We start from the raw sequence: 24,321 nt of genomic DNA, 5'->3' as shown, positions 1-24,321 counted from the left end.
AAGGGTCCAGATCCAGTTCTAATTTGGGGTAGGGGCTCAGTTTGTGTTTTTTCACGAGATGAAGATAGAGCACAGTGGCTGCCAGATAAATTAATTTGTCAGATGAACACAGATTCTAAATCTTCTAAAGTATCACCTTGAGGACTAAATTTCCTCTTTTGCTTAAAAGTCAGCTTGAGGACTCAGGCTCCGAAAAAAGCTACTCTCTGAGCCAGCTCCCGACAGGAGGCCAGAGACTAGCCTCAGCTTTACAATTTGCATTTAAATAAAGTACCTAGACTTCCCCGAAAGAAGTTCTGCTTTCCTACTTTCTCACTGTCGAGATTTTGTCTTTCAAGCAGGTAAATCAACATTCTTGAGCGGGACCAGGAAGAGCGGATGTGCATCCCTGCCCCCCTAGAGCATGCAGGTGGCAGCTGTTATCCCCAGTCTCAGGACATTCCAGCACGTGGCCTTCAGTCTGAGTTAAAAATTAGGTTTACCAAGAGGGCTAGAAAAGTAGATATTTCTATATTAATAAAGATTGGTTTTTATTTTGATAGACAGGCTTAGTCCCTTAGCTGACCTCTGGCTTTTCACCCTTGCTGTTACTGCAAGGTGTCCTTAGGCTGTGGAAAAAACAGGGATGAGGAGGAACGACTTCCAGCTCCTATTTTAGCCACAAATCGTGGTGTTACTAATGACATAATTCTTGCCTAGGTCTTGCTAAATCTGAGGTTGATAATTCTCCTTTAGGAGCTGCACAGCACTCAGAACTGTGCATACTGGTTTGTGATTGTACAAATTCAGTATGGGCATCGCTTGGTGCAGAGGCACTGCAGGGAAAGGTCCAGCTTGACCATTTCTGAGTTTCCTGTGAGATAAACCCGGTTTGAAAGAGGTTGGTATCATATTTTGGCTAAAAATAAAAAATATTTTTCGGCTCTGCCTCACCTCCCCAAAAGATACCCAGAGCCACAGGTGTGGGTCTTAACAATACCCACGGGAGGAATCGGGTCCATGTCCACCCAAGCCAAGGTTAAAAGCCCACTCATCTACGGATGAGAAAATTATTTGATCACCTCAGTTAAGCGTTGCCTTATTTAACTTAATTAATGGGGGGGAGAGAGATTGGAGACGTACTATTGAAAGGGCAAGCCCTTCACTGCCTCCCACCCAAATAAAAAAGCCAATTGGCCTTGTACTACAAGAGCCGGTCGAACTCCTTCTCCCTGTTTCCCACCTATCATCCAAAAATGCGGAGGAATATCAACTTAGTGTTATTCTTATTATAGTGTATTTCACATTTGTTCAGTCAAACTTAGCCAGAGTTCCAACGCCCTACTTAAAATTCAACTAGAAAGTTACCTACCAAGTACTAATTAGCATTATAAAGTCAGAGCCTACAGCTCCAGGCTTTTCAGTTAGTTGTTTACTAAGATAAGAAAGGACAGTCTTAAGCCAGATACAGTTTACCATAAAAAAGGTTAAGGAATCCCACGAAAGCAAGTATTTTTCTTTAGCCCTAGATTCCAGACAGAACTATTGAGCATAGATAATTTTTCCCCCTCAGGCCAGCTTTTTCTTTTTTTTAAATTTTGTTAATAAAAGGGAGGAGATGTAGTCTCCCCTCCCCCAGCCTGAAACCTGCTTGCTCAGGGGTGGAGCTTCCTGCTCATTCATTCTGCCACGCCCACTGCTGGAACCTGCGGAGCCACACACGTGCACCTTTCTACTGGACCAGAGATTATTCGGCGGGAATCGGGTCCCCTCCCCCTTCCTTCATAACTAGTGTCGCAACAATAAAATTTGAGCCTTGATCAGAGTAACTGTCTTGGCTACATTCTTTTCTCTCGCCACCTAGCCCCTCTTCTCTTCCAGGTTTCCAAAATGCCTTTCCAGGCTAGAACCCAGGTTGTGGTCTGCTGGCTGGACACAACAATAGTGTCTTAAAAATTTCTGGTTGATGCAAAGTTATGGGTTTGGTTTTTTTGAGATTTTTTTTTTCTATTTTAAGTTGTATATATGTTTGCTTATATGGAGGGGGGTATGCAAATGAGTGCTGGTACCAAAAGAGCACCTCAGATCCCTAGAGATGGACTTACAGGGAGCTGAGAACCAAACCCAGGTCCTCTATTAGAACAGTCAGCACTTTTTTCCCTAAGATTTATTTTATTTATGTAAGTACACTGCAGCTGTCTTCAGATACACTGAAAGAGGGCATCAGATCCCTTTACAGATGGTTGTGAGCCACCATGTGGTTACTGGGAATTGAATTCAGGACCTTTGGAAAAGCAGTCAGTGCTCTTAACCATTGAGCCATCTTTCTACCCAAGTCTGTACTTTTAACCATCTCTGCCCCACAAAGTCTGAGAAAAGTTATCTAAATGGAAAGTACACACATCACAACAATTTCAGCACTTGGGAGATTGTAGATGTAGATTTAGCCCCACCTAAGTAGCAAGTTTAGGCCATCAGACCTAGGGCTACCTGCCACCCTTTCTCAGAGATAAAAATATATATTTCTGGGTGTAGTGGTATAATCCTTTAAACCCACAAGGCAGGGGCAGGCTTATTTCTGAGTTTGATGCTAGCCTGATGTATACAGCAAGTTCCATGCTAGCTAGGGCTATACAGTGAGACCCTTTCTCAAACAGCAGCAACAACAACAAATCACTACCCCTGCCCACAATGTAGGTCCTGTAACTCATAAGAGCTTTTTATCCTATAAAAATATAAAGTGAGAGGAGATATGTTTGGTGGAAGTGTAGTCAAGTCCGGGGGGATGGGGTGCCTTCTCGGGCCCATGCTGAGGCATCCCTTTCCCCTGAGGGACCAACCACAGACAGTATAATACAGTTTATCCAGGGGATGGGGAGGGAGTTAAGAGGGTAGTAGAGACAGAGAAAGGCAGAGAGGGGGTAGGGGAGGGAGGGAAGGAAGGAGAGAGAGATGGAGGGGGGAAGGGAGAGAAAGAGAGGGAGAGAGGAGAGGAGTAGAGAAGTAGAGGCCAGCCATGAGCTAGTGGAGAGAGGCGGAAAGGGAGTGGGGAGGGGGGAAGGGGCAAGAAGAGAGTGAGCAAGAAGGCAAGAGCAAGAGAGAGAGGAGAGGGCAAGCAGCTCTTTTATAGTGAGTCAGGCACACCTGGCTGTTGCCAGGTAACTGTGGGGCAGCGCTTAGACAAAATGCTAACAGCAGTAACAATGAAAACACCAAATAAATTGTTTTTATGCCAGGGGCATTGTAATGATTAATGCAGATTTATTTTTGACAAATTTTGCTGTAGTCATTTCTGTATTAATCGATTCTGGAAGATTCAGGCATAATCGGTACATCTCAGAGACCTCAATCAATATATCAACCTAAAAATAAAAAGTAGATTTAAAATTATGATGCAGACAATTGTAACCTGAGGGTTATGCTAGTAGATCACTGCAGCCACCTGTGGAAACCTAGTTCCTGCCACAGGACTGGGAATTGTGGATCCTGGAGATTTTGCTTACCAACAGCACGTATTGTTAACTGGTGGTCAGAGATGGTGCCCACAGCAGGCTCTGTTACACAGAGAAGCCCTGCCTGAGGGGTTGGTGGGGGGGACCTGAGGGGGGAGTTAATTGTAGCAATATCAGAAGCAGAGCGCTGCATCTGAATCCTGGGTTGCTGTCTTCAGGATTTACTATCAGAAGACAAGGAAATATACTGGAGCCTGGAGCCATGTTTCATAGCAATGCCCTCAGTGAACCTTGCCTGATAATTTCAAATGCACATAAAGTAGTCAGATAACTTACGCCTTTAGAAGAAGTAGGCATAGAAGGTGATTAATTCTTATTTGGTACATTTCATAAGGCATCACAAAGAGGGAGAACAGACACTAACCAGTTTATATGCTACGACTTAACAGCTGACAAATGGAATCTATCCAGAAAGGATAAAATAAGAAATTGCCGTTGGCCACAGTGGCTGACTGGTTAAACAGCATTTGTTTAAAAAGCCTGTGAACAGGCGGAGGGCGAGGTCAGCCAATCCTTGTATTTGGTTAAGATGACAGCAATTCAGTTTAATGGCAGGAAGGTGACATGATGGAAAGAGTTATTTTATGTATTAAACCTAAAAATCGCCGGGTGTGGTGGTGCATGCCTTTAATCCCAGCACTCAGCAGGCGGATTTCTGAGTTCGAGGCCAGCCTGGTCTACAAAGTGAGTTACAGGACAGCCAGGGCTATACAGAGAAACCCTGTCTCGAAAAACCAACCAACCAACCAACCAACCAAACCAAACCAAAACAACAACAAAACAAATAAACAAGCAAAAAACCCCTAAAAATCATATTAAAAATAAAAGTCTAGAGAAGCTAGTCCTGGGGAAGAATTATGGGTATAGTAGTGACTACAATCAAAGAAACAGGCACAATGGGCTAAAAGGAACTTCCTTCAAACTGTACATCGTCGTGTGGGCCCTCAACATTCCATAAGCAGGTAATCCACAGAAAATCCAAGGATGACATAGTCTATGATATCCCTTTTATGTATGTGGCCAGTGTGGATGCTGAAACAGGGAAAAACCATCCCCCAAATGGAACTGAAATCGACCTAACAATGGGGTAGGAAGGTAGGTAGCCAAAGGGGCCTTCCCAAGGGGCCTAGAGAGCTCTCCCACCTCCGTGTAGGCCTTTCACAGGTTCTGCTTGCTACAATTTCAGGATTGCTGCTCCCCAGGAACTAGACCTTTGGGGTCATTTCTGAAGTGAGACTTTAAATAGTTGTTCTCTCCCTCTGTGGTGGATGGGTTCACAGTAGATCACTTGTTTTGATATGTCATTGGTCTGGTTTAAAAGAACACAGTAGGCTGGAGAGGTGGTTCTGTGGTTAAGAGCACTGGCTGCTCTCTCAAAGGACCCAGGATTTAATTCCCAGCCAGCACCCGCACGGCAGCTCACAACTCTTTGTAACTCCAGCTCCAGGGGATCTAATGTCCTCACACATGCATAGGCAGGCAAAATGCATAAAATAAAAATAATTAAAACAGAAGAAATATTAAAAAAAAAAAAAGAACACAGACTACGGTGAGAAAACCCTGTACTTTGGAATCCGAGGCTAGGATTAGGGTGGTAGTTCTTGAAGAATGAAGGAAATGCTCCTCTTTTGTAAGGTAAGAGAATTCTTTCTGTACATCTATGCAATGTATATATATCCTACCGATGTATTTGCCTTGTGATGTACTTGGGCCAGTGGGATGCAATTAGAAGAGATATATGCTATATAGACATGGAGTTTTAGGTCTACTACTTGGGCAGCAATTTCTGTTTCCCTCTACCATCAGAATGGCCTGTCTCAGGTCTCTGAAAGTACAGAGTTAATGGGTCAGAGAAGGCCTGGGTAACGTGCAGCCTAAGCAGAGTACAACAGGCCTTGGAATTGTGAAGTTTGTTCTTACTGCAGCATAATATAGATACAAATTTACTGTATAACTGGTCCTCCATCTGAAGGTTCTACTTCTGTGGATGCAGCCCACCTTGTATTGTTAGGCATACAGTGATTGCATCCACACTGAACATGTAGCAGAGGTTTTTTTTTTTTCTTCTTCTCATTATTTTATAACTGATACAGTCAAACAGATGGGTATAGGTTGCATGTGTGTTTGTTTGTGTGTTTGTTTGTGACAGGGCCTATCTCTCCACAGCCCTTGCTGTTCTGGAACTCACTACATAGATTAGGCTGACCTCAAGATTACAGAGATCTGCCTCCCTCTGCCTCCTAAATTCTGGAATTAAAGATGTACTCCACCATGTCTCACTATAGTTGGATCTTAACTGTTCCCCAAATCGCCAAGTATGTTTTCCCCACCATAGATGTGCTATTGGGAGGTGCTGGGAACTTTAGGAGGTGGAACTTAGCGCCAAGTCTTTGAGTCACTGGGAAAGTTTCTGGAAAGTGGATTGTGGGACGCTGGTCCTTTCCATACAGTCCCTAGCCTTGAGTGATGAATGGTTTGGCTTTGTCATGTATTTGTGTCATGATGTGCTTGACACTTCAACACAGGCATGAAGATGGTTACCTGAACAAGGTTGGAACCTCTGAAATCATGAGCCCTAACCAATCCTTCCTCTCCAAAGATATCTTGGGCATCTGTGCTGGTGATGCAACGCTGGGGCACACCTGGATTTACACAGCGCTTACATGTTATTCAATAGCAGAAGAACCTCAAGTACATGCAAGCGCAAATGTTACTTGCAAACAATACAACTGGTCATCAGTGAGTCTTCTCATCTGCAGGAGTTCCTGAAAACGATCCCCAGAGCGGCCTCTTCGGGACTACTGCAGTATTTGTTTAACTTACCTCAGAAACACTAAGTTCACAGAGAGAGACTGACTTAATCCCGGGTAACTCGACTTTCAGCTCAATTTTCAGAGGTTTCTCGTTCCGATCCTTTACAACCTTTAATTCGTACGCAGGTTTCTTAACCTCCACCTGGATTTCCGAACTAGAAATCTCTTCTATAAGACATCGTCCTTTGGCCGACGCTTGCTTTTTTGTCAATAGCACCTCAGGAAGGTGATTAGGTTCACTCACAGTGCTGCTTCTGATCCTCGCAAGAGTATTTTCTTCATGGAAAAAAAGGGAGGGGAAATGCAAATATTATCACGCCGTGGGCTTTAGGATAGGATAGGATAGGTGGTGTCCAGAGCCAGCTGATGCTACTGCAGTTATATTACTTGGAAATGTTAGCTCTAAAGCATCTGAAACTGCTGGCTCAGTGATCGCCTGCCTAGCATCTGAGGCTTTGGGTTGGATTTGACTCTGGCACAGCTAAACAAACAGATGGAGAGACCCAGAACCTCAAACCAAAGAATCTGCTTGGGTTCCTGCAGGATGTTGACATCTTCCTGGATACTTTGACATTTCTAACAATGTGTATCCTTCTCTTTAAGCTTCTCATTCTTTTAAGATAGAGACGTGGCCTGAAAACTATGCATGGGCTACAAACCCAGAATCTGCCATCACTTCATTTTCAGCTCACATCCATGGACTTACCTGTTCTCGTCATCGCTTTTAGGTCTGGGAAGTCAGTTTTAATGCCCATCAGACTTTCTTTCATTCTCTGGATGCTTCCTTTCAGTCTAAAACTAGTTAAATGGTAGGAATGTGCAAGTGTGAACTGGAGTCGCTCCTCGATGCACAGCATGGCCATTCTTATTAACTGATCTTTGATCCCTTGGTCTTTTTCTGCCGCTTGCAGAACACCAGGATTGTAGGCAACATCAATGATGGTATAAGCATCTGTGTGTAATTCAGAGACAGCTTGATTCTATAAGGATTTTTGTTGGGTAGTATACCAACCCATATTAGCAAAGTTGCAAGCGACAGATTCCATCCCTGTGTTCTTAGAGCAATCACAGAAGCACTATGTTTTAAACCAGCAGTGGCTGGTCAGAAAGGAAGCCAACACAAAGTTTATTAGGAGGAAGGGCTTTGGAGTGAGGAAAAGCCTCAGACAACGACAATGCAGTATATGGAGATCTAAGCATGATGGGACCTTAAAGGGAACAAGAGCCTCCCTGTAAAGCCCGGGGAGGGGCTTTGTAGGTTGAGACTGAGAGGCAGTCTGGGAGGGAAAGCTGGCTGCAGGGAGATTTGAGACGGCAGAGACAAGGAAGGACAAGGGTCCTGCAGAGGGCAGCTGCAGACCATTTGCATGAGCAAAATCTCCCTGAAGACCAAGCTGAGAAACACAACAAAAAGCTGACTTTTAAAATAACCTTTTAGGAGTGATAGTAATTTTCATGCCACCTAATTTACTTGGGTATAGTGTACATGACGACATGGAAGAGATAGGCGATCATGACTTGAAGGCTGTCAAGTCATAGCACAGGCTGATTTCTAACTCTGCTCAGCAGGGAGGCATGGCCTAAAGATGCAGGTGCCTGTTCTAACATATACACAAAATCCCAATTCTATGCTGCCATTTCTATTTGTGTTAAAGCAGATCAGACTAGAAATAATATTAAATGTGCACAAAGCACACCAACCTGTTGGTAATTATTATTATTTCATGAATCATTATACTAATATTATTTACTATATCAATTTGTCATCAGATGAAATAATTTAATTAAAATATTTCTATCAAGTAAATTCTAGTCTTTGAATATGTTCAATATTCACATATAGCCGGTTGGTGGTGGCAGAACACTTTTAATTCCGGACTCTGGAGGCAGAGGTAGGCGGATCTCTGAGTTTAAGGCCAGCCTGGTCTACAGAGTGATTTCTAGTCAGAGCTATACAGAGAAACCCTGTCTGGAAAAAATAACAAAAATTCGCACAGGCTTTCTTTCCTTCTTTCTACCTGATGCCTCAGCGGAGTCTTCTGGTCTGCCAACACTTACAGGCACAGGACGAGTGGCTGACTGCGGAGCGGGAATCCTTTCCCATTGACATAGGTTGATAAAAAGTACTTTTTCGTTTGGTTTCTAGAAAGTGAATAATTTTGATGTTGCCAAATGAGATTTAATGACAATATCCTGAAAGCAAGTCCTCACTTTTTTCCCCAGGCCTTCCCACATGCTAGGCAATGCTCTATAACACAGCTGGACCTCCCACGACAGAGGGTCCTGTCACTCACTCAGTGATTATATTAAAACTGCTTGACATCCTGCAGAATTTCCAAGCAAATTATTTGACTTGAAGTTCTTTTCTTAAAGTTTTGGTTCATTCGTTCGTTTGCTTGTTCATTCATTCATTCACTCATTTTGCTATGCCAGGAATCAAATTCAACTCAGAGCCTCACATGCTAGGCAAGCATTCTACCACTGAGACACACTTTTTTGTTACTTGATCTCCCCAAAGCTTCTGGCTCTTCATTCTAAATCCAACTGCTGTTCTCTCCCAGAGGAACTGGACAGGAGAAGGAGCTGAAGTTAGCACTGCTCCACGTGTTCTGGACCTCACAGCACCACTTCATTATTTCACTAACAGTGAAATGGAAATGTCTCCAGGCCTGAGTCTTATTAAATCAGAACCAGGAAGCTTTTAATCCCAGCACTCAGGATGCAGAGGCAGGAGGATCTCAGAGTTCAAGGCCAGCCTGGTTTACATAGCATCAGACAGTCAGGACTACTTAAAGAGACTTGTCTCAACAAACATACATTCACTGCCTCTGGGCCAGTTTGATGGCTCAGTGGATCAGAGCACCTGGCTCCAGGCTGATGGCCTGAATTCTTTCCTCACCTCATCGAAGGCGAGAGCCTGCTCCCCAGTCATCCTCTGTCCTTGCACATGCACTCTCTTGAACCCACACACATATAAAATACATTTAAAAAACCTTAATTAATTATAGCACTATTTTCCACCTATCAGGACAATAAAGTTGCATTAGGGGATTTCTAAAATACCAAGTATGAATTTCTTATTTTTACTCCTTCAGTGAAATCTTCCATGTGGTTTCATTTTCTGTTCAGAGAGTTTTAGTAAACTTCTCTTGTGTTAAAGTAGCGCTAGAAAAGGCTACTGTATCCCCTGGCTAACCCAGAGTAGTTTTACTGAAGACCTCTCCTTCCTTGCATCAGTTCTACATACTAGGATCTTGGTCTGTATGCAGAGTTGAGGTTCTGGGTTGACACAGAGCTGTTTGCCATCTTTCAACTCCTGCTGAATGAAGTTCCGGTAGCGCTCGGGGTCATTTTCAGCCAAATCATCGAGCATATTCCAGAACTGGGAAATGTGGGTAAGAAGACCCTTTGAGGACACCGTCATGATGGTGATGAGACAGGCCTTTGGAACCTGCAGAGAGACAGGACTTGAGAAAAGGCATGTAAGGTATTTACTGCCCTGTTTCTTCTTTCAGGGAAGGAGGAAGGCTTTTGCAAGTGTGCTGCGGGTCTTAACTAAAAGATTGCACACCCATACTGCTTTATCTTGGCTTTCCTACAGTCTGTGAGTAGAACCACTTCCTAAATTCCTACGTTGTACCTGTACTTCCGTCTGGTCTTCATAAATACAGAGGGAACAGAAAGGACTTTTGTTCCAATAGTTGGATATTGGCTGACTTGGTGCCTTCCAGACCTGGAATTGTGAGGTAGGGGTGTGTGTGTGTGCGTGAAAGAAAGACGGGTAGAGAGACTGGGGTCGGGGGAGACAGATACATAGACAGACAGTATAGTAGTTAAAAGTAGGCGCACTGGAGCCAGTATGCTTACGTTCTTGCAAACTTCAGACATCTATGTTGCCTTGAGCAAGCAGTGTATATACTCAAAATAAAGATGAGGGGGCTGGAGAGATGGCTCAGCGGTTAGGAGCACTGACTGCTCTTTTAGAGGTCCTGAGTTCAAATCCCAGCAACCACATGGTAGCTCACAATTCTATAATGAGATCTGGCGCCTCTTCTGACATAGAGCTATATATGCAGAACACTGTATATAATAAATAAATGAATCTTTAAAAAAAAGATAAGGATTAAGAACACTAATATTTAAAGCTGGAACATTATGTGAGAGCAATAGTCAAAGATTCCGCCCTCCTTCAATCACCCTCCTTCTGCAAAAGAGAAAGTTCCCAATATTTTTAAAAAGAGGTTTAGAGTCTTCAAATTATATATTAAAGTTAGATTAAATCAACAACGAATACACACTTAATCCAAACGTGGGGGAAACGCGCACGTCTTCTCTCAGTTTGCCGACAAACTGCGACTCCGGTTACCATGGTAACCAGTCCCGGTACACCATCTAACTGGGTCCGGAGAGCGCAAAGTAGAGCTGTGTCTCTATATCCAGTTCCGGTTCTCTTCTCCGGGTCCGGACTGGCTCCTCCGCAGGCCGTCCCGCTTGTCTCTCGGGAGAGCGCCGCCTTCCTTCCTGCACCCGTCAGCTTCCACGGCGACCGGCGAGCCCGCTCTGTGGGAGTCTCCGGTGGGAGGGAAGCGTTTCTCCGGAGCACGACTTCCGGCCCGGAAGGAAGCCGCCACCTTTTCTCCCACCCCGCCACGCGAGGCTGCGGCGCACGGTATGGGTGTGTGTGTGTGTGTGTGTTTGTGTCGGGAGGGCGTTGCGAGGGAAGGCCGCCGAGAGCGCCGGGGCTGCGGCGGGGCAGGGAGCCCGCTGACAGACATGGGGGCGCTTTCCCCCACGTCCCCTTGGAAACCTCAAGCTCCCCCCGAGGCACTCTAGATACTTCCTGGGGCCCAACGGAAGGCCGTGCCCAAGCCCTGTGTCCCCATTCTGTCCCGGGAGTGAAAGCGAGCCGCCGGGCGCCGGCCCAGCCCAGCGAGAGCGGGGAATGCCCCGGTCCGCCCGCCCGCAGGCCGCTTTCCGCGCCTGCGCCTCCTCTGGCCTGGGTCCCCGAGAGCGAGCCGCCGGGCGGGCTCGGCTGGGGGAAGGCAGCCGTAGCCTGGGCCTCGGGTGAGGAGGGCACAGTAACCGGTGGGAAGGCTGCGTTTTCACGAAGGACTCGGGTGAAGCTGCAGAGCTGCCTTTCAGCCCTGACTCCTTGGCTTCCTGGGTCGGAGGAGATCTTGTAATGGAGTGGTTCTTCGTCTCACACTAACAGGATGCCTGATTTCCTCAGGATCGAGGGGTGAGTGAGCATCGGGACAGTGGCACCAAGCCCCTGCTAGCTACACATGTGAATATCGTTGTCTTCTGGGTTTTGGAAAGTTCCGTACAGTGTAGGAAACAAAATGTCCTGAGTAGAGATATTTAGGTCATCTAAAAACTTTTTTACAATTCAGTTTATTTTTTTACTGTTGACATACGTGGTGTTTGATGCCTTCAAATCTTCGTGTTTATATCTTTGCAAGCGAATTTTGGGGAGTTTTGAGATTTGATTTCTAGCCGGGACACTAACACACCCGTTGCCTGAGTCCATGCAGCCTGGGGGCAGGTTACGGCTTTAAGGAATTTGATTTTGAGGAGTTGGGGTAGAGTCCAAACTCGGGGATCCCCATAGGTTAAAAGGCCAACCGAAAATGTCTGGGGAATCATATTGTATCTGTATCGATCACGTACAGACCTTTCCCACTTTGGTCATTATTTTAATCTCCATCGTAACATTTACATAACATTTGCATAGTTTTAAGTATTATAATTAATCTAAATACCCTCACTCATCCTAACTGGAAGAGCATGTCTGTTGGCAGGTGGTGGCAGTAAGAAGATGAGTTAAGGGCTGGCCGAGGCCACTTAAGAACCTGACTAAAAAAACAGTCCTATTTTAAAATACACAGGAGCATAGTTTCTATACAAATATTATACTAGTCTAAAAGAGGAATGAGCGCCCTAGGATTGCTTTGTGTGTGCATGGATGTCACCGAGGGACTTTATCCAGGGTAGCTCTTAGGCTAGGCAAATGCTTTACCAGGCCATACTTGGATTTAGTACCTTTAGGGTCCTGGAACTGATCCGTCATGGATCTTGACTACTTGACAGAGAATCGTGAAGACTGAATAACATGGTGCTCATGGAAAACAAATTTTGAGCAGCTTTGTGCAATTTTAAAGACTAATGTACATCATCCCTTCATCCTTACATGCACCATAGTTGGGTATCATAATGGTGAAAGGAAAATTTTCCCTTCGATTTTCTAAGTTCAGTGATTTTTTTTTCTTTCTTCACTTCTTTGTTTCTTTATAATTTACTAAAAATAAATTTATTGCATATTATTGGTTCATTTCAGATTAAAGAATGTCCCGGGTTCCGTTGGGGAAAGTCCTCTTGAGGAATGTCATCCGGCACACAGATGCTCACAATAAGGTAGGCAGTACCGCCTAGTGACTGCCAGCATTTCCTGAGGGCACACAGTAAACCATGAATTATGTAGGGAGTTAACAAAGGTGCATAAGAAACAACCATAGTTTGAAAGTACTGTAACATGAAGATACTTACAAAATGCTTTAGTGTACCAAGGAAGGAATAAAGAAATCTGCCTTGGGAAAATTAGAATGATTTCACAGAGTGAATGGTCTTTGATATTTGAATTGGTACTTGATGTTGATGGATAAATGTTTACCAGGTGCATTGCTTGCTTTTGACTGAGAATCCTCTGTACAAATACAGAGCAACAGAGCAAGGGCTCGTGATGTACTTGAGTGATGATGTCTCCTGTATGCAAAGCCTCATTCCATCCTGCCCTCTATCAGTCATCACTTGGGGCAAGGCATTTTGCTTCTAGGAAGTCAGAGATAGGAACAGTGATAGAAGATAAGACGCAAGTGGCAAATTAGAGTTGTTTTCTTGACACTTAGGAGATAAACTTTCTCTTCTGAGCAATAAAGAAGACATCAGCTAGGAGTGGTGTCTTACATGTTTCATACCTGTAAGTGGTGTTTTACCCTTGAGGAGGTGAGGTGGTGTGACTGCCACATATGTCAGTTTAGACCGATGATTTGTCAGTGTGGTAGAAGATAGATGACGGAGAGGGGCACTGGGGAGGATGATGGGATGAGTGGTTTCGAGGAGCTTAGAGACAGAATCTAGGAGACTTTGTGAGGCAATGCTGTGATGAGAGTGGAGTCCAGCAGAACCGCCTTCTGTGACTGGAAAGGAAGTAATGAAGGGACAACAATGACAAAGGACAAACACGGGGACATAAAAAGATCAGGAATCCTTTGTCCCGTTTTCTTCAGCACACTACTCCTGGCTTGGTTGTTCTTATCACTGTCAGCATCATAGTACTTAGGTGTTAAGTACTGGGATTGAACCTGTGAATCACTGAGAATCACTAAGCTTACTGTCTAGCTGGCCTTGAACTTATCACTTCCGCAGTGACTGATTACAGACCTGTGCCCAGCTGTTACCTGAGTAACTAGAGGATGGAAGTGTAATGGTTACTCTGGCTACTTACATAGACAGTTATGTTAATTCTACTTGCAGTTGCATAGGGTCCTTGGATTTGAGAGTGACAGCTAAAAACAAAGTAGTTCTAGCGTAGGTTTAATCAAGTGTGTACGAGGACTTAGAAATAAAATGTGCTTTTGCTTTTGGCAGTTGTCATCTGCTTTCTAGGATATTTTCTGGTAGCTATGTTGCTTTGTTTCTGTTTGTGACAAGAATTTTAATGTGAGCCAGGTATGATGTACATAGCTGTAATCTCAGCACTGAGGAGATAGTCAGGTGGTTTGCTTAAGTACACAGCTAGCCTGTTGTGTGTTGCAAAAATGCAGAAAACAAAAAGCTGGAGAGGTGGCTGCTTTTCCACAGGGTCTGGAGTTTGGTTCTCAGCTCCTGCATGGAGCTCACAACCATCTGTAATTCTGTTTCCAGGGAATTGTTGACTCTCTTCTGGCCTCTGTGGGCACTGCATGCACATGGTACACAGACAAAATAAGATAAGACAAAAGTTAAAAACAAAACAGAGTAAGTGGGAAGATAGCACAGGTAAAAACATTTGCTACTGCAAGCCTGGTAACCCAAGTTTGATCTCCAGAACCGAGTGAGAAGCCAGGTGCAATGATGCAAGTATGTAATCTCAGTACTCGTACAGCATGGTTGGGGTAGACACAGAGGAGCTGGCCAGAAGCTCAAGGGCCAGCTAGTCTGGAGTATGTAGTATAATAACAGGAAACTCAGTAAGGTAGAAATCAAGAACTAACATGAAAGCTGCTTCTGACCCACCACATGTGTGCCATGGCATGAATGTTTCTCCATCTCCCTCCCTTTCTTTCCCTCTCTTGCTTGCTCTCTCACTGTCATACACACACAAAATAAGTAAATAAAAATGCATACCTATCTATCATCTACTTATCTGTCTTTTCTTAATATAAAAAGAGATTATGCCTAGGGAATTTACAGACTTGTCCTACTGAGCTATGGCATAGGCATCTAATCTCAGCCATCCAGGAGGGTGAGGCCAGGCTGGAGGACCACAAGTTGAAGGCCTGCCTAAGTAATTTAGATTTTAGTCTCAAAACAATAACACCACAAAATAAAAATTCTACCACCACCAAAACACAATAAAAACTAAACAAAAACCAACAGGCAGGGATTTGGAAGGGGTACCAGGCCAGCGGTAGAGTGTGTACTGCACTGAGAAGAAAAACCTAAGCAAACCTGTTTCTAGCCTGGAGGTGGAGATGCACACCTTTGATCCCGGCAGGAGGCAGAGGCAGTCAGATCTCTGAGTTCTAGGCCAGGGGTTGTAAAGAAACCCAGTTGCCAAACAAAACAAAAAAACAGGACAACAACAACAAAACCCAAAGCAAAAAGAAAACCTGTCTAATTGTTTTAAGAATATTGGTAAGGTCTCTGAGGTTTTGCAGTTTCTTTGTAAACTATTCTAATGGTGCCTGCTTTGCTTTCCTGTAAGATCACTTACTGTTGTGATTAAGATCTTAGTGTAGCTCAGAACAATGTAGGGTTATTTTCTGGTTGCAGTAGGACTGTAAAACTAATAAGGCGATCAGTGTGTCTCTGCAGGGCTCAAAACCCGTTACTGCAGAATTGTAGATTTACTGCATTGGACTGGTTAGTCTGTTGTTTTTTCTTTTTCCATTGAGACAGGGTTTCTCTGTGTAGACCAGGCTGGCCTCGAACTCAGAAATCTGCCTGCCTCTGCCTCCCAAGTGCTGGGATTAAAGGTGTGCGCCACCACTGTCCAGACAGATTTTAAACTCTGTAGAGAAACTAGAAGTTACTTTCCAGATCATATCCTAGTCTGTACCCTAATAGTTAGGGCAGATTGTACTTTCAGTTAGTTTGTGTTCTGTAATGCAAAGAGCTGTTTTAGTGGTTGGGTTTTGTTTCTTTTTTTAAACGTCTAGATTCAGGAGGAGTCTGACATGTGGAAAATCAGAGAACTAGAGAAGCAGATGGAGGATGCTTACCAGGGGACCAGAAGGAACACAGTGCCCAGCAGCTCAAGGTGAAGTATGCTTCTGAGAGCCAAAATAACTCTCATCTTCTTAGAATTACTAACTTTAGCTTTAAAACAGTCTGTTAAGGGTAGATGCATTCAGTTCAGCAAATCAGTAAGCCTTCCTTGTTAACTAAATTTAGGGCCAAGCATAACAGTGGCAGCTGTGTTAGCGTGACTAGCCGTTCTAGTCCTCGGTGGGGAATTGCATTTTAAATTTTATAGATTCCAACTTTGTCTAATAGCTTGTAACTTAAGATTTTCTATTGGAGAATCTTTTGTTCTTTCTTCCTCCTTTCTCTCTCCCTCTCCCTTTCCCTTTCTCCCTCCCCCCATCCTTTCCTTTCATCTTATAAGAATTGTATTTGCTGAGCATGGTGTGTCATGTCTTTGGTCCCAGCACTCAGGCAGAGGCGGATAGATCTCTTGAGTCAGAGACCAGCCTGACCTACATAGTGGTTTCCAGGCCAGCCAAGACTGCAAAGAGAGACCCTGTCTCAAAAAACAAAAACAAAATTAATTTCTTTTATTTACTGTGTTGGCAATATTTTGTATGATGTGTGAATGTATATGGGTGTGCCAGTGCACACTTGAAAGTCAGAGCATAACTTTCAGGGATTTGTTCTCTTAACAACTGTAGGTTCTGGGAGTGGAACTCAAGTCATCAGGCTTGCCAGGCAAGCACATTTACCTCTAGCCATCCCTGGAGTCTTATCATTAATTCAGTCAGTCATACTGTTTTTCCTTTAGTCTATTACACTTTTAAAAATTTATTTTATTCATGTAAGTATGCTATATGTCTGTTGGTGGTCAGCAGGGGACAGAAGAAGGCATTGGATGCTGTCTTAGTCAGGGTTTCTATTCCTGGACAAAACATCATGACCAAGAAGCAAGTTGGGGAGGAAAGGATTTATTCAGCTTACATTTCCACATTGCTGTTCATCACTGAAAGAAGTCAGGACTGGAACTTAAGCAGGTCAGGGAGCAGGAGCTGATGCAGAGGCCATGGAGGGATGTTCTTTACTGGCTTGCTTCCCCTGGCTTGCTCAGCCTGCTTTCTTATAGAACCAAGACTACCAGCCCAGAGATGGTACCACCTACAAGGGGACCTCCCCACTTGATCACTAATTGAGAAAATGCCGTACAGTTGGATCTCGTGGAGGCATTTCCCCAACTGAAGCTCCTTTCTCTGTGATAACTCCAGCCTGTGTCAAGTTGACACAAAACTAGCCAGTACAGATGCCCTGAAGTTGTAAGCTGCCTGACTTAACATGGGTGCTGGGATTTGAACTGACATCTCCCAGAAGAGCAATAAATGCTCCTAACCATTAAGCCATAGCTCCATCCCCATGCATCTTTTTAAAAGCCACACTATCTTTGCCAGGTTCATGGGCTTTTATATTTCCTTGGTAATAGTTTGAGTGTGAATATAAAGGATTTTGCAGCCTTGACTCTGGAAGGTGTAGGGTATATTATGAGTAATTAGGAATATCTCTAGGGCTTCATAGGCTTTTTTTTTTTTTTTTTTTTTTCTTTTGAGACAGGGTTTCTTTGTGTAGCCCTGTCCTGGAACTCACTCTGTAGAATCCGCCTGCCTCTGCTTCTCAAGTGCTGGGATTAAAGGTGTGCACCACCACTGCCTGGTTCAGTGCTTTTTAAGGATAAGAGATTAGGTACATGAGATAGGTTAGAATCCAGATTTCTAAAGAAGAAATCTAAAGTTAGGGAACTATTAGAAGAAAAGAATTACAAGTGAGCGTGCTTGTGGAGTATGTGGACTCTGGTGCAGTACAAAGCTGAGTGTGACTGGTGTCGCAGTGTTACATGGTGCAAAGGTAGAGTCTCAGCATGTTCCATGTATTCTGTTCTTGCTGCTCCATAAAGTGATATCACAGGTTGCTTATAAATCTAAAAGTTTGTCTGTTTTCATTTATAGTCGGATGAGAAGTGATGGTTTTGATGAAGAAAGTCAGAGAGATTACTGGAGGTCAAAGAATGAAATTTCTGGGGCCTTGGAAGATGATTTTCTTAAGACTAAGTCCTGGAACAAGAAGTTATATGATTATGAATCCAATATACCAGACAGGTTTGTGACTACATGCTTGTGACCCCTAATGGTGTTTGGCTTTAGAATATGTGTTTGTTGAAATTAATTTTCCTAGGGCTGGAGAGATAGCTCAGTGGTTAAGAGCACTTGTTGCTCTTGTAGGGGACCCATGTTTGGTTCCTAGCACATACGAGGCAGCTTACAACTGCCCATAACTCCAGTTCAGGGGATCTGACACCCTCTGCTGACTTCTGTGGGCATCTGGCATACATGTGTAGGCAGGCAAACACTCATACACAAAAATAAAAGTAAATCTTCAAAACAGATTGTTCCCATAAAAGCTTATAAGTGGATGTACACAGCAGTATTTACAATGGCTAAGAAATGGCTACCGCCATTTGGATGATTGTGTTAAACAAAATGTAGGTTTTCCTTACAGTGGACTAATACTTGTGGTAAAAGGGATAAGTACTAATTATTCGTGCTTAACCTCAAGAATGTGACAAATGTTAAAGGAAGTCTGATGCAAAGGCAGCATGTTCTTTGTATTATGTAGTATGTCCAGAATGGAAAATCCAGAGAGACAGAAATACTCAGGCTTCTTCTGGGCTACAGGTTCTGCACCTGGCATGCAAAACACTTTAGAGTGTTCCAGAGTAGATAGCGTGTTATAAAGTAGTTTGGGGAGAGAACTTCACTGCTAAAGAAAAGAGATATTAATTCTTTAGTGTCTGGTAAAGAACAGTATTTCCTGTGTCTGATATGATAGTAGTATAGAAAGTAGAGCTATTACTGAGCTATTGTGTGGTTTTACTGTGTCCCTTTTTTCTCTCTGTTTGTGTATACAGTATTCATGTAATCCAAAAACAATATGCATTGTTTCATAAAATACATGTATTATGTTAACTTACAGATGGGGTCACAGTGGTTATAAAGAGTTGTATCCTGAAGAGTTTGAAACAGACAGGTAGGTAAATGCACTTACTGGAACAAAACCAAACACCTCAGATGACAAAATTGTGCCATCAGTAGTGTTCCTAACATTTTCAAAGTATTAGTTTGTCATTGAAAATAACTAGAACCTGGAATGGTAGTGCATGGTTATAGTCCCAGTTATTCAGGAGCCTGAGGCAGGATTTCTAGAGTTCAGGAGTTTGAGTCTAGCTTGGGACATAATGTCTTGTCTCCAAAACAAAGGAAACAAGCAGAACTTAGTTGTAAGGCAATGCTGATGTGACTTTCCAGACTTGTTCTGTAAGCCTAAGGGTTTAAAAAACGATTGTGCACCATCGTCTGCAGTAAACGTGTTCCAAGATGCCCCAGACCTTAGATATTTTATAATCTATTTTACAGCCTGTCTTCCTATGTTCCATATTGTTTTTTTAAATTATTTTTATTAATATAGTACCTATTAAAACCTTTGCTCTGTAAGGAAGTATCCTGTTTCTTTTAGCCATATATAAATTGTGAGAATCATGATTGTGCTTTGGGGTCATTGTTAAATAAAACAAGCTATATCAAACAATGGATCTGATAACCCAGATGGCTGTAAATGACCCAAGATGGTTAGAAGTAGACACAGGGATGATTCAGATCCTAGGTGGGACACAGTGGAATAGTGAGGATTTTCATCTTCTTATTCAAAATGATATGCAATTAAAATCTTACCAATTATTTCTGGCATTGACCCTGGTTGGCAGGAATCTGCGAAAATGAAACCATGAGTAAGGGAGCCGTGGTGTTTGGTATTTCATATGTAACTCAAGCCTGCCAGGTCAGGGATTTGCTTTTTGACAGGATTTCAAGATGGCCTTGAACTCCTGCCTCTCCTGCCTCTATCTACCAAATATTGGGATTATAGATATATACCAGTATGCTTAGCCCAAGTTCGGGTTTTAAAGATGAGGAAATAAAACCTTTGTAGTAGATGAGTCACACAGTAACTATCAGAGCTCTCATTTGCTGGGTATGTATGTATGTATGTATGTATGTATGTAGACGGTGTCTTTTTGTAGTCCTGGGGGTGTAGAACTTGTTATGTTGAGGAAGCTGTCCTTAACTTAGGAGGTTTTCTTGCTTTTGCTTTTTTTTGTTTGTTTGTTTGTTTGTTTTGTTTTTTGTTTTCAAGACAGGGTTTCTCTATATAGCCCTGGCTGTCCTGGAACTCACTTTTGTAGACCAGGCTGGCCTCTGCCTCCCAACTGCTGGGACTAAAGGCGTGTGCCACCACACTCGGCTTGCTTCTGCTTTCTAAGTGCTGGGATTATAGTTGTGTACCACCATACCCAACTCAAAGTCTGACTTACAGTTCAGATGTTAATAATTTACCCAGAGTGCAGAATATGAAATAGAAATGTACTTTTTCTTTCCTCCGTAAAAGTTTTGCCTTTTCTTTTTATTAGTAGTGATCAGCAAGACATTACCAATGGAAAAAAACCATCTCCCCAGGTAAAATCATCTGCCCGTGAATCTCGAAAACATAAGAAGTCAAAGAAATCCCATAAGAAGAAGCAGAAAAAACGGTCACACAAAAAACAGAAGAAAAACAAAAAGGAAGTTACGGACATAACAGCAGATTCCTCAAGTGAGTTCTCAGAGGAAACTCGAGCTTCTAGTACTAGGAAAAGGAAGCAACCACACAAGAGCAAGAAAAAGTCCAGGAAAAAGTCTCCTAAAATCACTTTCCCTTTAGGGGGAGAAAGTGGTACTTCTCAGTCAGAGGATTCTGCATCTAGCAGTTCTGAGGACATCGAGGAAAGAGATACTAAGAAAACCAAACGGAAAAAGAAAGAGAAGAGTGTCCATGTCCCCATGCCTGACCCTGAGGTACAGGAGAGGACAAGCAAGCGCAGGAACTGGAAGGTGGCTACCGACGCCAGGTCTGCTGAGAGCTCGGAGGATGACTAAGTGGGAGAGCAGCAGTCCTGCTTCCCACTGACTCGTTAGGGGGGTTGCCAGTGACTCCTGCAGCACAGGCAGGCGTCTGAGGTCAGAGTTGTCCTGCCCCAGATACCTTTTTTCCTATTTTGGCTTGTTAATCTCCATCCTCTTTTGTTAATAGGGAATCTGGTATTTTATTAAGGTTTCTTGAAAAAATTATTTTTTTCAATTAATCACTTAGGGTAGAATACCTATACAGCAAATTAAAGAACCCAGAAAGCTGAACTCAGTAATGACCTGGGCACACCAATTGCAATGTTGGATTTGATGGAATCAAGAGTCCAGGATGGAGGAGGAAGACTGAAGTAGTGCTAAATAGAATGGTTTGACAAGGAGACCGTGCTATTCATACAGGAGGCATGCTGCCTTCAGCTTTGGTGCTTTGGTTCTTCTGCAGTTGGGCCCTATAGGCATCCAGTTTACTGAGCGAGGAAATAGTTAAAAGAACAAACCTTTTCCCTTCATGGTAATCTCTACAGATGACTGCTAAGGAACCTAGGGTTTTCAGCCTAATCTCCCTGCTGGCCAGGGTCTACAGCTACATTTAGCATAACCCAAACATAACAGTAACTGGATAGTAAATGTTTTTCTAGTTCCATTGCTGTATACTGCCTAAATGGGCTTGTATTTGAAATTGTTTGGTTGTCCTATCTATCAAATGGAAAGAATTAGGAAGTAGTTATGTTGCCATGATGCTTTCAAAGAGATTCAGGGCATCAGCCATCTAAATGTCTGTTTTTTAAAAAAATTTTATTATTATTATTATTATTATTATTATTTTTGCTGAGTTGGGGATTGAACCGAAGGCCTTGCATATACTAGGCAAGTGCTCTACCATTGAGCCATACCCCCAGTCCTGTTGTTTTCCTTGTTCATTTCTAATTCTATTAATGGATTTTAGATTTTCCCTGAAACCAGTTGAATCAATTCCAAAATGAAACACACTTCTCAGGGACATACCCACTTCCCAGTCTGACTTTGTGTTTTGATTATCAAGAACATATTATTTCCCCCTGCTATATACTGTGATCCTGATATTAAAAGAAACCAAAATACCACTGGAAAGTGGCTGGTAGAACAGTTGGCTTTTCATTAAGAGGAAAGATAAAGTGACATTTATCAGGGTTTTTGTTTTTGAGGTTGTCACTTTGGTACTGAGCGAATGCATGAAAACTCAAGACTGTGGGCCATGGTTCTGCCACTAATTGATTGAGTTCTAGAGCAGGTTAACCTCCCTGGCCTTACTCTTTGCATGTGTAATACAAAGATACTTCATGGTTAGCATGACATACACCAGCAATAGAATATGATAATGCTGACATCCCATGAAGTGGCATTTTATAGTAATAACTAAATTTGTGCTCTTTATGGAACATATTTCTAATAAAATGCTTGTTCTTAAAATATATGGTTGGCCAGATGTGCCCTATCCCTTGATTATGAGCAGGTGCCGCCTTTTGGGGTACTGAAACACTAATGATTTTAGTACTCAAATGCCAATATTCCATGAGCCTTTTGGGGTACTGAAACACTAATGATTTTAGTACTCAAATGCCAATATTCCATGATATATTCTTTTCCTTGGGTCTAGTGGAGGGAGAGTCTAGTTACTACCTCATAACCTTCTAGAAGCAAGTGATATCTTTGTTGGAAGTAGTTTTGGGCATGCATTCTTAATGCAGTTTTGTGCTACAAATGTACTGATTCTAAGCACAGACTCGGGAAGATTGTCCTGCAGAATAAGGCACTTCCAAGTTTGAGTTTTGACCTTACCTTCCTCCCATACAACAGACATATCTTTTCTCCAGGGAAAGCACATTTTGCCTGATTTAACACCCCTGCCCCACCACCCCGCACTGTTCTATCTTTTCTTGGTCACATAAGCAATAAAATTGTTTCTGTTCTAATCCATGCCTTAGGCTAAGGCTTTGATGGTTCCTCTAATCCCCTTAACAGTGGTTTAGGACTACTTTTGAAAACCTGTCTCTCCCATTTCCACGATCAGCTCTGGAACATGTATTAGTGTTCCTGAGAGATGATTATGTTGAATCCTAAATTGGGATTTAGAAGAACAAGAATTGGAGACTTCACATTTATTAACTGGTGTGATACAAGTTGGAATTACTGAATTCCCATAAATAAAATTTCACTTTTGAACATTTGCTCTGTTACTTTTTAACACCAACAGACTTTGTAACTGCCTGACGCTAACCTGACAGGTTGGCAGGTCTTTCACCACTGGCCATTCAATCTGCTTGGTAACAAGTCTTTTGGTCTTCTGTCATTCTAAGGTATGGCCTACTGCCCTCCTTTCTGTACGATCTGGGCAAACCGACCGGTGATGGCAAGAGTAGTGTCAATGAAGCGATCCACACAGCTAGAGAGGCAGTTTTCAGTGCGGGAGTCTAGCCGACTTCCTGGCTTCTCCACACACTTATCCCAACATAGTTCCATGAAGTGATGCACCTAAGGGCAGAGAAAAACCTTTTTTAGTCATTAGGGTATGAGATATCTTAGTTCATCATTCTGTGATATTTAATAGCATATTGTAGGATCACTTCAGGACTACTCTTTCTTTACTTTGTCACCAGTAACAGCCCCAGATCAGTAAATTCTCATTAGAACTCATTCTTTTGCAGAGAGATGATGGGGCAGGTCTTTAATCCCAGCACTTGGGAGTCAGAGGCAGGTGGATCTCAGAGTTAAGGCCAGCCTGGTCTACAGAGGGAGTTGCAAGACAGCCAGGCTAACAGAGAAACCCTGTCTTCAAACCAACGATTCATACTTTCACAATTCTCAAAGCAACTAGCAGTACTATTAAATCAGAGGAAGTCAGGACATTAACCTGTCGGTTCTTGATAGCTATCAGTACTTCCAAGGTTATCTTGATTGAACGGTTAAAACCCTAGTAGGAAATACGCTGTCCCACACCAAATGAGTCAACACTGATAGCTGCAGGGCTCATCTTTCTCTAATAATGATCACCATTTACAAATACATCATCACATTATCCAATGCAGAGGCAGCGGGCAACAACGAACCCAGATCTCATGGTGAGGACGGGTGTCTTGTCTCCAGGCACCTGTGCTCCAAGGTCGGAACCCAGAGATTCCGAGTGCCATTCCCGACCAGCGACCAGCTAATAACCGCATGCTCCTGTGGCCCAAACCTTTCCGCTGTTTTCGAACCCTTTCCTCCCACGCAGCGCTTGCCTCCCGGGCACTGAGCACTGTAGATCACTGGGGCGGGAGGCGCAGCCCGGATCGAGTGGGGCCGCTGTGCCGCAGTGTCCAGAGCTCCGTGAGTGCCCGGGATCTGCGCCTCACCCTCCTTCCCCTGTTCCTTCCTCATCCTCGTACCTGCGCAGTGAATTGCGCCTTCTGCTGTTCGGCGGCCACCAGGCGTTGTAACTCCGCTTCGTCCGCTTCACCAAGCTCGGCCATTGTCGGAGTCAGGCGCTTCGCTGGGGTGCGCACGCGCGGTGGCAGCGCACCGTCTCCTGCCTTCCGGTTCACGCTT

General features: G+C 43.4%; 3 protein-coding genes across 8 annotated transcripts; 1 reads left to right on the top strand and 2 right to left on the bottom strand.

Annotated features, from left to right (window-relative positions):
• Window positions 1-3,200: 3,200 nt before the first annotated feature.
• Pih1d2 (PIH1 domain containing 2) lies at window positions 3,201-10,880 on the bottom strand. Of its 2 annotated transcripts, XM_006510627.4 has the most exons (7): window positions 10,603-10,686; window positions 10,172-10,384; window positions 9,552-9,755; window positions 8,323-8,446; window positions 7,011-7,256; window positions 6,315-6,580; window positions 3,201-3,341 (listed from the first exon to the last, which is right to left on the bottom strand). In XM_006510627.4, exons 2-7 carry the CDS (start codon window positions 10,190-10,192, stop codon window positions 3,207-3,209), a joined length of 996 nt encoding a protein of 331 aa, XP_006510690.1. In that variant the 5' UTR covers window positions 10,193-10,384; window positions 10,603-10,686; the 3' UTR covers window positions 3,201-3,206. The 2 variants fall into 2 exon arrangements, with proteins under 2 accessions (XP_006510690.1, NP_082576.1); NM_028300.2 differs by lacking the exon at window positions 10,172-10,384 and having other exon boundaries at window positions 10,603-10,880.
• On the top strand, window positions 10,737-22,961 carry Nkapd1 (NKAP domain containing 1). 5 transcript variants are annotated; one of them, NM_001134902.1, is made up of 7 exons: window positions 10,737-10,973; window positions 11,517-11,543; window positions 12,642-12,718; window positions 15,724-15,824; window positions 17,752-17,901; window positions 18,776-18,829; window positions 20,265-22,961. In NM_001134902.1, exons 3-7 carry the CDS (start codon window positions 12,650-12,652, stop codon window positions 20,767-20,769), a joined length of 879 nt encoding a protein of 292 aa, NP_001128374.1. In that variant the 5' UTR covers window positions 10,737-10,973; window positions 11,517-11,543; window positions 12,642-12,649; the 3' UTR covers window positions 20,770-22,961. The 5 variants fall into 5 exon arrangements, with proteins under 5 accessions (NP_001128374.1, NP_997614.2, NP_001347269.1 ...); NM_212449.2 differs by lacking the exon at window positions 11,517-11,543; NM_001360340.1 differs by having other exon boundaries at window positions 10,737-11,543.
• On the bottom strand, window positions 22,881-24,300 carry Timm8b (translocase of inner mitochondrial membrane 8B). The gene is made up of 2 exons (NM_013897.2): window positions 24,162-24,300; window positions 22,881-23,268 (listed from the first exon to the last, which is right to left on the bottom strand). The coding sequence occupies exons 1-2, from the start codon at window positions 24,243-24,245 to the stop codon at window positions 23,101-23,103; spliced, it is 252 nt and encodes an 83-aa protein (NP_038925.1). The 5' UTR covers window positions 24,246-24,300; the 3' UTR covers window positions 22,881-23,100.
• Window positions 24,301-24,321: the final 21 nt, after the last annotated feature.

This window comes from Mus musculus, chromosome 9 (genome assembly GCF_000001635.26).
Source record: "Mus musculus strain C57BL/6J chromosome 9, GRCm38.p6 C57BL/6J".
Taxonomy (NCBI): Eukaryota; Metazoa; Chordata; class Mammalia; order Rodentia; family Muridae; genus Mus; species Mus musculus.
The sequence above is the reverse complement of the archived record's forward strand: the minus strand, read 5'-3'. Positions and strand labels throughout refer to the sequence as shown.

What these genes read in the sequence shown, in the direction of transcription:
- Nkapd1 (NM_212449.2), top strand. Translation starts at nt 12,650, where the DNA reads ATGTCCCGGGTTCCGTTGGGGAAAGTCCTCTTGAGGAATGTCATCCGG. An exon ending in ACACAGATGCTCACAATAAG is followed by an intron (nt 12,719 to 15,723) that starts GTAGGCAGTACC and finishes TTAAACGTCTAG; the next exon opens with ATTCAGGAGGAGTCTGACAT. An exon ending in GAAGAGTTTGAAACAGACAG is followed by an intron (nt 18,830 to 20,264) that starts GTAGGTAAATGC and finishes TCTTTTTATTAG; the next exon opens with TAGTGATCAGCAAGACATTA.
- Pih1d2 (XM_006510627.4), bottom strand. Translation starts at nt 10,192, where the DNA reads ATGTCTGAAGTTTGCAAGAAC. An exon ending in GCATACAGACCAAGATCCTA is followed by an intron (nt 8,447 to 9,551) that starts GTATGTAGAACT and finishes TTCACTTTCTAG; the next exon opens with AAACCAAACGAAAAAGTACT. An exon ending in AAAAGCGATGACGAGAACAG is followed by an intron (nt 6,581 to 7,010) that starts GTAAGTCCATGG and finishes TTTTCCATGAAG; the next exon opens with AAAATACTCTTGCGAGGATC.
- Timm8b (NM_013897.2), bottom strand. Translation starts at nt 24,245, where the DNA reads ATGGCCGAGCTTGGTGAAGCGGACGAAGCGGAGTTACAACGCCTGGTG. An exon ending in AGGCGCAATTCACTGCGCAG is followed by an intron (nt 23,269 to 24,161) that starts GTACGAGGATGA and finishes CTCTGCCCTTAG; the next exon opens with GTGCATCACTTCATGGAACT.